This window comes from Vulpes lagopus, chromosome 6 (assembly GCF_018345385.1).
Source record: "Vulpes lagopus strain Blue_001 chromosome 6, ASM1834538v1, whole genome shotgun sequence".
Classification (NCBI taxonomy): domain Eukaryota; kingdom Metazoa; phylum Chordata; class Mammalia; order Carnivora; family Canidae; genus Vulpes; species Vulpes lagopus.
The window spans coordinates 26927934-26940416 of NC_054829.1; the positions used below are offsets into that span (position 1 = coordinate 26927934).

General features: G+C 36.4%; 1 protein-coding gene across 1 annotated transcript in view; it reads right to left on the reverse strand.

The window, feature by feature from the left end:
- Positions 1-3949: 3949 nt before the first annotated feature.
- Positions 3950-12483, reverse strand: part of RBM25 (RNA binding motif protein 25) — a 55113-nt gene continuing 46579 nt past the window's right edge. The window contains exons 16-19 of the mRNA XM_041758802.1: positions 11948-12222; positions 11523-11621; positions 10520-10567; positions 3950-6302 (exon numbers count right to left, since the gene is read on the reverse strand). Coding sequence (XP_041614736.1) covers positions 6210-6302; positions 10520-10567; positions 11523-11621; positions 11948-12222 — 515 coding nt within the window. The 3' untranslated portion in view covers positions 3950-6209. The remainder of the gene's footprint in view (positions 6303-10519; positions 10568-11522; positions 11622-11947; positions 12223-12483) is intronic.

Here is a 12483-nt window from a genome sequence, read left to right on the forward strand (position 1 = left end):
CTCTATCCCAGGTCTCCAGGATCACGCCTTGGGCTGAAGATGGCGCTAAACCACTGAGCCAACCAGGCTGCCCTTGGGCCCCCCTTTTTAAAAAATATGCCTCGGGACACCTGGGTGGCTCAAGGGTTGAGCATCTGCCTTCAGCCCAGGGTGTGATCCTGGAGTCCTGGGATTGAATCCCACGTCGGGCTCCCTGAATGGAGCCTGCTTCTCTCTCTGCCTGTCTCTGCCGCTCTGTGTGTGTCTCTCTCATGAATAAACCAATCAAAATAAAAAATTTTTAAACTTAAATTTAAAAATTTTAAAAACTAAAAATAAATAAATAAAATTAAAATTAAAATAAAAAATATATATATATATGCATGCCTCAGGCACCTCAGTGGCTTGGCACGTCTGCCTTTGGCTCAGGCCGTGATCCTGAGATCCAAGTCCCACACTGGGCTCCCCACAGGAAGCCTGCTTCTCCCTCTGCCTCTGTCTCTGTGTCTCTCATGAATAAATAAAATCTTTTTTAAAATGTGCCTCAATAACACACTTAAAAATGAAACTTTAATTTAAAAAAATGAAACTTTAATAGCTTTTCACCAATAGTAACAATCCAGTCTCTTCACTAGGGAGTATTTACTAGTATTTTTTTGACAGGAAACAAACCTTCAGTTTTTGGATTCTACAATGTGAAGTGTTCATTAGATGTTCCTTTTGTTACAAAAAAAAATTGTTATATTTTAAATTCACACCTAGTAATTTTTGCTTCAACAAAGATTTGCTAAAAATGCTTCATGTAGGGTAATTTTATTAACAAACACTTCCCTCTCCCCTTGGATTGATAACATTTAGACCAGATCTATCCAATAAAGCTTTCTTAAATCATAATGATGTTTAAGTAATCTCTATACCCAACATGGGACTTGAACTTACAACCCCTGTGATGAAGAGTTGCCATGTTCAACCAACTGAGCCAGCCAGGCGCCCCAATCATAATTATGTTCTATAATCTGCAGTGTCCAAACAGTATTGCTAGCCACTGACTATATATGGCCATAGAACACCTGAAATACATTGCAACAAAAAAACTATTTTTTACTAAGAGGACTTCCAAACATTTGAAATATGCTAGTGTGACTGAAGAAATGAGCTTCAAAATTATTTAACTTTAACAAACTTAAAACCTTGGATAGCACAGATTTAGACCATGAATTAGAATCTAACATATAGGCCTCTAGACATCCATCTGTCAGGAACACTGTAGCAATGTTGCTTTGGGTAGATGTGACCTCTAAGTTCCTAGCTCACATACTACTGGCTCTACTGAAAATCTTCCTACTGTCCCTGTTCTCCTGACAATGAAGTGAGCTAATCAAGTATGACAGTTGGTATACTACTTTATATGTCTTAGTAATCCTCTCATTATTCCTTCTCCATCATTATTAGACTATCAGCTACTAGAGGCATCTTGTCTTACGTCTATCACTCTACCTACCATTTAACACGAATGCCATGTTCAAGCATGCTTCAATGGCTAAATGTCATACACAAAAAACCAGAGGGACTACCTATAACAATTCAGCTACCACTCTGGGAATGAGAATCTAGGTCATAAATCCAACTACTATGGAATGTGGCACAGTAGGCAGACGTGGGATTGTCATTTAATGCAAACAATATGGCTTGAAAAGAATTTTTATTTACTTCTGCTTATAGAAAGTCTCTTTCATTCCTGGGCATTTTAGACTACTATTCCTAATTTGGCCTTCATATAAGACAAGTAATAAAATAGAAGGCAAAGATTCTGTCAAATAAAGATGAAAATGTAAGCACTCGTGCAAATAAATTATTTCAGTAATTCAACCTAATTATATTTCAAAAAATCTACATAAAAAATTATAAGCTTACTTTGGTCAATAGTATGAATTATAGTAATTGTTCCAGTGTTTGAAATATATATATATGTGTGTGAATTTCCCAATTTTCTTCCTGACACCTACGCTGTTTCTTTGCATTTTGGGGATTCTTTGTCATACATTTTGTATCCATGGCATTCAGAGATCAATTTCACCATCTTTTGCAGAGCAATACTATTTACCAATTTCAGATTAAGAGAAGGCCAAAATATGACCTTAAGTCTGTAACCATTATGACATAAAACCTTTCAGCAATTTTTTGGGTTATAAGTGGAAACATTTATAGAGCTGCAAAACAAACGCTATTTTCGCTGTAGTGTCTTCTTTTTTTATCAGAAAAAGCTGAGTAAATAAGCCTCATATACACACTATTAGCATTACAACTTTTTTTTACTTCCTATGTAAAAAGAAAACATAAGTGTTCAGTTCAATTTGACTCATAAGCTGTTTCTCTATTTGTCCATTATATCTAGCATTTCTGCCTGATTAGTACCTGAAACAGCACTCCACAAAATCATCATTTGCTTCCACTAAATACAGAAGCGCTATGGTAAAAATCAGAATAAGCAAAAACAGAGTTCTCTAAAGAGAAAGTGCTCTGGGACTGGCTGGGAATAAAGCCTAGAATATTAGACTTGTTCTCAGGCACGTTTTTATTTTTGGAAGACTACTTTATGTTCATGAACATAGACAATGTGCATCTATTTGTCTCAAAAAATGTTCTTCTCTTTATAATCTACTTAAAAAGAAAATTAAGCTGCACTTGTGTAATCTGTGAGGATAAAATACTACTACAGGTTCCCCCTGCTTTTCAGAAGTCAAGTTACTCCACTTTTTTTTTTTTTAAGATTTTATTTATTTACTCATGAGAGACGGGAGGGGGGGGGGGGGGGACACAGGAAGAGGGAGAAGCAGGCTCCATGCAGGGAGCCCGATGTGGGACTTGATCCCGGGTCTCCAGGATCATGACCTGGGCCAAAGGCAGATGCTCAACTGCTGAGCCACCAAGGTGTCCCAAGTTACCCCACTTTTATGAAAAACCTACAGTAGCACCTGGTTTTGCTAATCAAAAGAAATCTGAAGAGGATTTTCACTTTTACAAAATAAAGATGAACTACAGTGAAAATAGTAGTCAGCATTTGTTTTGCAGCAAGCCCTTATAGAAGCAGCACACAGCCTGTGCATCAAGAGTGGTGCCAACAAGTCACCCAGGGACTGCATCTCAGCATCAAGCCACCACAGTTTTGAACTATGTCTGTGAGCATCTGTGCTTTATTTCCATTTATTTTGTGCATATGTTAGCAAGATGTGTTCTAAGGTATCAGGTTAAGTCTGAGAAAGGTTATTTTTCAATCAGAGAATACTCAAAAATTTCCATATAAATTAATGGTTATTGTTTCTTGGCTAAATTTATGCCATTTCAGCTTTCAAACTGTTTCACAGGGACACTTGACTTCTAGGATAGCAAAGAAATCCTGTACTGAGTATGTACTGATACTCAAAACTGTAGTCCTTGGATCAGTTAGCATTGGCATCACTTGGAAGCTGGTCAGAAATGCAAAATTTCCGGCACCACTGTATCCCTACTATCTATTTACATTTTAACAAGATCCCCCAGGTGATTCAGGTACACATTAAAGTTTAAGAAAAACTACTTCAAACAATTTATCTTTCCTCTTGTAAACAAATGTACATATTTAAAATTATTTATAGATCAAACGAGGAAAAAGCATCTTCATTTTCTGACTGCCAGATCAAGAATGATCCTCAGGGAGCACTTGTGGCTCAATCGGCTAAATATCTGACTTCTGATTTCGGCTCAAGTCCTGATCTCAGGGTGCTGGGATCAAGACACAAGCTCAGCAGAGAGTCTGCTCCTCCCTCTCACTCTGCCCCTCCCTCAGCCCATTCTCGCTCTCAAGTATTTTTTTTTTTAAAAGGAATGATTATCAAGAATTTCATATAATTTTTTAACAATCTGAAGGGGCAATATAGATTAAGATTTCCAAACTGAAATTAATCTATGGGCAAACGGTAAAGACAACCCAGAAAGCACAAGCAATTTATTGGTAATATTCTTATGTGTATTCTCCCAGACATTAGAATACGCCAGTTTATACATGTCCAGTTCTTTATATGCAAATCTGAAAAACTAGAAACTGAAAACCTTAAAAGTTTAATAAGCTTGGTAGCAAAACCAGTCTCAAGCTGATATGAAACTATTATAAATGGTCCTTAACTCAGGGATTGTTATCATTCCTATTCTGCTGCAGAAATATTAATGTATGAATTTATTAGGATCTGGACACATATCTCACTGGAAGTGTGATGCAATAAATGGTATGTGCCCTCAAGACTTTCAGATAAGGGCCTTTTAAGATAAATACGGTGAAAGAGCTAAGACGAAAGCAAGGGTAATTAAATCAACCTGAATAAACCTTCATGCTAATGCTGGCTAAGTAAAAACATAATATGATGCCTTAGAAGCAGCAATACAATAAGATAGAAATAATAAACTGAAAAATGTGTGAAGCTCAGCAGGGCGGGGGAGGGGGTTGTCAATCTGAGAAAAGGCTAGTTAAGGAATTTATAGATGGCAAGGAGCATGAACTTTCTGAAATTCTCCTTTCAGAGACCAGAACTTAAAAATGATATAAAAATCAAGTCCATCAAAAATTCAGCCCATATTTTCAAGTTATGTTTCTAGTATGCACTGCAAAATTACAACATGATGCCATTTATTTAACAAGATTCTGAAAGAATGGGTCCCCAAGATCAAATATATACAGTTTTAATACTGGAAATATTTACATAATGGAACCACCTCATGGTCCAGTGTTAAGAACAGTGTTTCAAATTCCTTTTAAGATGTAAAAAAAAAATCTAGTAACTCAAGCTCAGTTATGCTTTTTAACAATCTGCCCCTCCCCGCCAAACTTAATAATCTTTCTTTTAAATACTCAGACATGGGAAGGAATAACTGCACCTAATTTGTGTTAAGAACTGTTTAAACCCTGTTACATTTTCAGATAATTTTGCTCCCTGGTGAAGTTCTTTCTGTTTTACAATAAAGAAAGCCCCATGTATGTCTCTAAGAAGACATCAGTATATTTTTAAACATTGATGAGCAGAGGTAAAAAAAGGTTTGTGCGTGCATATATACGCAGGAGATATAATCCCTTTAAAAACAAAAGTGCAAACAAAAAATTAGTGGTAACTGCCTTAAATGATTTACTATATCCTTAAAAATAAGATGTAAAATTCGCAAATTGCCATTCTAAATTCCTATTCTATTTTTTCAACTTTCCTAGTCTGTATTGCCTAAGTTTACCTTTTGTTTTTAAAAACGATTTTTTTTTCATTTATGCTTCTCAGATTAAGGTTTTTTTTTAAAACAAAGGAGTACACCAAAATAAAGCTAGGAACCAAGTAGTGCAAAAATGCATCATATAAAGTTCCATGGAATCTAAGGATCTGTCTCAGTTCTAAACAATGAAATTAAGGGGAAAACCATTATGATTCACACTCCCTTAAAAAAGAGAGGCTGTAGCGGTCAGCTATCAACAGGAAAGCCCCATTCCATTCACCAGTCTGTTGCTTGTCACAAGAGAATACCACGCTCTGGGAGACTAATAACCTAATTATCCCAGACATTTGGATTGGCACAACATCATGTTTCCTTTACGATTCTACTCTTCAATAAGGAAATGTTTAAGGGAACTCTCCAAAGAAAATTAGGGAAAAGACATTTATACATACATTCACACAAACACATTCATACAGAGAAATAGTAGGAATGGATTGTCTGCTAATCCTAGCACTCTAATTTTAAATTCCATGCCTTCAGGAGACCTTCCCATTTTTGATCAAGGGGTAGAAAGGGTTAATAGGTATGATGGAAATTCTTTCAATTAAAATCATTCATGTAAGTTCCTATACAGTACAGTTCAACATTAAGTGCAATTCTGCAAAAGAATTGGGGAGTCATTTTAATATTTACAAGAAATAAATCAGCAGAACAAGATTATATCAGATAGGCTGTGTACAGTAGCTGCGGCTTATAAAACATACCAGTAATTTGTACCTGGTGAGTATAAAGAGAACCAAGGTAGGATTCAGATGTCTTTACAACCAAGGAAGTACACAGGGCATCAACAAATTAGAGGACAAAAAAATTCACATTTTCTACATTTAAAAAAAAATTACAGATCTCACAAATGTCTTTGAAGACAAAGAAAAAGCCAAAGTCCTCTGAAGGGTGGGAAAGAAGGAGGAATCTCAAACAGAACTCTAAATGTAAAAAGAGTTTTACTTCACAAGACCAATTTTCTTGGCTTCTGTTTCATATATCAATAATCTCCACATTTTGACTATAAAAACTTCTGCTTCTTCATCAAGTACCTAGAAAAGAAAAAGAAAATTTCAAAAAACAGTAACACATGTAAGATAAGCAATCATCAGCATCACCCAATAGTGACTTGTATTTTAAAAGGCTTTTATTTATTTTTATTTTTTTAAAAGATTGTATTAATTCATGAGTGACACACACACAGAGAGGCAGAGACATAGGCAGAAGCCAGGGTCCTGAGATTTCGGGATCACGCCCTGAGCTGAAAACAGAAGCTCAACCACTGAGCCACTCAGGCATCCCTTATAAAAGGCTTTTTACATTGACAAGCATTTATTTTCAATAAAATGACTTGAAAGAAATCTAGTGTGATGCATTTGGTATATATAAATTACCCAAAAAGTGGAGGGGGATGCATTCAGCAGAATTCCATGGCTTACTAAATACTGGCACAATACTTTTTTTACCCAACTTTTATTCTTTTACTTATTACTTTTAGTTTTACAAATAAGATATTTATACATGTATTAAGAAACTATTTCCTAAAGAAAGCACATTTATTATAAAAAACAGTAATTTAAGCAGAACTAGTTACACAACTGCAGTAATTTAATAGTATCTTTTCTATTCCCAAAACAGCTTTAAAATTGTAATACTGGGATCCCTGGGTGGCGCAGCGGTTTGGCGCCTGCCTTTGGCCCAGGGCGCGATCCTGGAGACCCGGGATCGAATCCCACATCAGGCTCCCGGTGCATGGAGCCTGCTTCTCCCTCTGCCTATGTCTCTGCCTCTCTCTCTCTCTCTCTGTGACTATCATAAATAAATAAAAATTTAAAAAATAATAATAATAAAATAAAATTGTAATACTTATTCAAGTATTATGTATGTGACATTGGATTAAATATTAAATGAGAATATATGCAAAGCATTTAATACGGCATCTGGGATAGAATAAACAGTACGTGAACACTATTTATCACCAAAAAGGACACAAGACTACTAAATAAATTACCGGTCTTTTCCCCTTGGCAAATTGATAAACCAAATTATCTTCTTATCCACTTCACCTTCCATGAGTTGGGTACATTATATTGTCCCCCACTATTCCTGCCCTCACCTTACATGCAGACTTGGGCCTCTACACCAGGGTTACAGTGAGGTAAAATGAAACAGCATGCTTCCTTCTACAGGAGGCAGCTATGCATAAGCTCCAGGATATCACTGCCATGATGAAATGTGGCCTAATGTTGCCAGGGCTCTGGAGCAGCGATTTAGTTTAGGAGTTAAGAAAACCTGATCTCTATCCAGACTACTTGGGTTTAAATCCACCTTATTAGTTACGTGCTCCTGACTGAATCACTTAGCCACAATGAACCTCAGTTTTCTCATATATAAAATGGAGGAAATACTAACAAATGGTACTGTTCTATTATGGGAAATAAAAGAGTTAATAGGTACAAAGTGTTTTGAAGAGTGTCTGGTACCTAAGTGATCAGTAAATACCTAAGCAAAACCTGAAAATCTGTTGTTTTGGGGTTTTTTTTTGAGAAATTTCCCTACATTCCTCAACAATGACAAATAATTAAAGAACTTTTAGTTCTTTTATGAGCCAGAGTTTAAAAGAACTATGCGCTACAACACCAATGTGAAAATTGTACCTTGGAAATAATATAGATCTAGGCATAAAGTATAACCAAAGTTAATTAATGTAAAATGAGCAAAGGTACAGTTTGAAAAAGTCAGATTTTTTTTAAAGAAAAGTCAGATTTTTAACAAGATCAAAATACTACTTAAGCTAAAAATTCAATCTCATTTATTCAAGAAATATTTAGAGAGTGAGCTGTTAACAAAACTAGCCAGTTGAGTGGCTTCCTCCCACTCCGATGAACAAGGAGCTAGAAAATTAAAACATAAGTAACCAGCAAAGAGCCTAACTATACTCCAAATGTCAATATTTCAACACATCAACATGGATTAACTGACACGACATCTTCAGTGACAGAAACCGCAACTCTAAAAAAAAAAAAAAAGAAAAAAAAAAAAAGAAACTACAACTCTGCCAAGGCCAAACATTCGAACTCTGCTTAAAAAAAAAATTCCTAGGGATCCCTGGGTGGCGCAGCGGTTTGGTGCCTTCCTTTGGCCCAGGGCGCGATCCTGGAGACCTGGGATCGAATCCCACGTCGGGCTCCTGGTGCATGGAGCCTGCTTCTCCCTCTGCCTGTGTCTCTGCCTCTCTCTCTCTCTCTGTGTGACTATCATAAATAAATAAAAATTAAAAAAATAATAATAATAAAATAAAATTCCTAAACTCCAGCCCAACTATAAAAAACCCTCTCTCAACTCCAAGGATAATTTATTTATTTTTTTTTAATTTTTTTTTTATTTATTTATGATAGTCACAGAGAGAGAGGCAGAGACATAGGCAGAGGGAGAAGCAGGCTCCATGCACCGGGAGCCTGATGTGGGATTCGATCCCGGGTCTCCAGGATCGCGCCCTGGGCCAAAGGCAAGCGCCAAACCACTGCGCCACCCAGGGATCCCCTCCAAGGATAATTTAAAGAGACTGGGAAGGTCAGAGAAGTTCAAATTCTATCTGGGGTCTATTCACATTTCATCTTTCATCTGAGGATCAGCATTATGAAGTCAACAAACTTTTTCACAAATACTTGATCAGAATTTCTAAACAGCATCTGCATCAGGCTGGCTGGGCAGCAGAAAACTAATGTTACCTGACTTCAGACATCATATAGTGCCTGGACACAAAATATCTATCTGGACCTAGAGCTTCCTTTGGTTGGGCACCCCACTACACCCCTTTCCCTGACAACTCTGAGGCTGGAAATTTAAGCTCTCACAGGCACTTGTCATCTTCTAACATGCTTGCTGTTTTCTTCCTCCCTGACTGATCTTCCCACTCTGCCCTTTAGATTCATTACTCTTTATACTAACCACTCGCAACTTCTTTGTTTTTTCATGTATTTACTTTAACTAAAAACTTGTTGTGTCCCTGAAAGCCCCTTAGCCACTCCTCAGCTTTCTCAGAAAGTTCCTTACTTTCAAAGCCTTAATCTCACAGGAGAGGGGGAGCTGCTGAATCCTCCTTGTTTCTCTTTATAAACATACCCTCCACTGAGGTTCATGAGATCTCACTATACTACCTTCTGCTCAAACAGAGGCTATCCAACAAATATATAGTCTTTATGCCACAATAGATAAGCACGCTGGCTGTTTCCCTATTTCTCTCCAATTCCTGTCCCAACATACAGAAGTTTCAATTTCTTGTCTATGACCCAGGTAGAAAGTTCACTTATAATCTAAATAATGACATCAGTTCTATCCCAGAAACCTTCTCCCATGGCCATATATATGGCCATCATCATCTGGACCAAACTACCATTTGTATTCTTAAATATTCTACTCTCTCACTGTGACCACTCTTTAAAACACACCTACCACAGCTTTACCGGAACAACCAGCACCCTGATTCACATAACCCGCCAGCCTTATTCCAATGTTACTTCCTTCTCTTCCTAGCTTTGAGTTCATAGTCCATTCAACCACTCTCACCTCTACTGTCAATTCTTTTCTTCCTTTCCTCACAAGATCACAATATTAGAGAAATGCAACCACTGACTCAACTCTAATACACAAATTAAATGCAAGTGGGGATTTGATGTTTATTGATGACCAGTGGATACCTGTCCAAGTGACAAAGTTATACAAGTCTTATCAAGTCACAGTTTAGATGGTAATTCGTGTGACACTTTTCCTAACTGCCCTTTATACTGTCAGACGCTCCATCTCTGCCCCTACATCTTTTTTACATATCTCCATGAATGCAAGTCTGGATACTATTATAGTATAGTATTGTAGTAGATCTGTCTCTCTGCTACTTCTTTAAGAGCAGATGTTCCACCTTTTTATGCTTTTGCACCTTGTTCAACCCAATATGCACTTAATATTTTCTCAATGTATGGACAGATTCAGGATTTATATTTATATATATAAACTCCAAAGGTGGAGGAGAGGAAAGTGTTAGTGTTGTCTAAGGACATCTGGATGTGAGTGCTTTTAACCTCTTTAATGCAGTGCTCACTTCACAGCACATATACTAACTCCTTTTAATGCCAATGCACATTTTAATTAGGGCTTCTAAAAAGAATGATTCTAGAACCAAGATTCTAGAGGTAAAAAATTAACCAAATACAGAGAAATTTAGTTTACAGATATTAATTAGAATATTAATAACAGTTAATTTCTGACTTACCATGGCAACGTCATCTAAAATGCTCTGAGGTGAACTATGAGCCATAACCTAAAAGAAACAAATACTTGTCATTTGGAAAATAAATGAAAAATTAGCAAAATAGTCAAAAAACTTTTAAGTACCCTCAAACTAATAGAGGAATTTTTTTGTGGCTGAAGAAACTTTCTATAAATTTCTTAATTCCCAGAATCCCACTCTCAATAGTTTACCATGACAACCTGGGATCTTAATCACTATACTGTGTTCTAGCTCAAATCCAGAGTTACAAATTCCAATGCTAAAATAATTTTGAGTAGAAAGGGCAGCCTAAATTTACTATTCCTACTGTTAAAAGAATTAGTGGTAGAAAAATAAGCATTTTCTTAAACCACAATGAGTTACTCTTTTAGAGACATACAATGTTTCTACTATAATAACTATCTCATTAAAGATAAAACTTTGCCTTCAGGGAAACAATGGATGTGGTATACCTTAGTGGATAAAAGCACAGATGTGGCTCCCACAGATTGTTGGGAGGTTTAAAGAACATAAAATTTACAAAATGTGTATTATCACAGTACCTGCCCAGAACAAAGCCTGGCACACAGCAAATTAATCAATAAAAATGACTATTATTGTGCTATGAAGGAATCTATTTTGTTCCTGTTCCACAAGATGGATGACTGACACATTGGTGAGACAAGCTATCAACTGTCTCCACAAAAACTCCCTTAAATGGACTTCAGCAGCATTCTAACCATTAAGACAAGGAGGTGGCAAGGCATTCTCAGGAGTAGGGAGAGAGCAAAACTGGCAAGCATTCAGCAAATCTGTCCTCCTTGACCCCCCCAAAATGAAAGCATGTGATGTAGAAGTATGAAATAGAGTGGAGGGCTTAAGTAGCCATGAAATATCTTAACTGAAATTTAACTATCATAGACTTGGCTTTGTAAGATTTTTTATTTTAGAGTATCTAATATTTTACAGTATAATACGAATGTTGGGGATGGAGTAAAAGACTAACCTTAGAACAAACAAAATCAACTAATGTAGCTTCTTCTTCACCTATGTATTCTATAATTTTCTTATTAATCCATGGTCTAATACGTCGTTCCATCAATATCTGCAAAATAAAGCACAGTTATTAAAGAACTTTTAATTATTTTTACTAGAAAGTCTACAGCCTCATGATTTTTAAAACTAAATACAGTATGCTCTCAGTCACAATAACTAAGACAGGTATGTATTAAGATACAATTACGTGCTTCTAATTGATGAAGACTTCAAATACTACCAAGAATTTCCCTAATCATCTACCTGAATCCCATAGCAGGTCAAGATGCCAGCCACATTATCATCTCTACCTGTCATTATTAATACAATCATCTGAGCTTGTATGCTATATTCAAAACCACTTCAAAAAATGATGAAATATAATTTGCTACTCACAGAATCCACAATAGACCAATCCAGAGGATAAGCAAAGAGCTCAGGTTTGGCCGTAGGGATTTTCTCAATGAGACTCTTAATGTGTTTTCGCTTTTCTTCGGTGTTTACAGTGCCTTTGGCAGCATTTTTATCATCTTCACCATAATCCAAGGGAACTAGCTTCCTTTTTCGGGGTACATCATCACTGTCTTCATCCTCAAATTTGTTAAAGACACTATCTACGGGGAGTTTCTTTCTCTTCACAGAATTAGGTTGACCAGGACTATTGGAAGCACCTACAGTAAAAATACTGTATTAGCATGATGACTTAATTTTCAAATGTTAATACATTTTACAACCCACCATCCCTCAAGAGCAGTGCATAATATACTTCCAAAAATCTCAGAGAAAGATCCCAACTGTAGAAAATAACTCACTACTCACAAGTGCTAGAAAATTTAACTTTTCACTTCTTCTCAGAACTTGAGGCAGCTGCAGATATAGGAGCACTAGTAGAACTATGAAAACAATCGTGAGCTAGAAAGGCATTTTTGAGT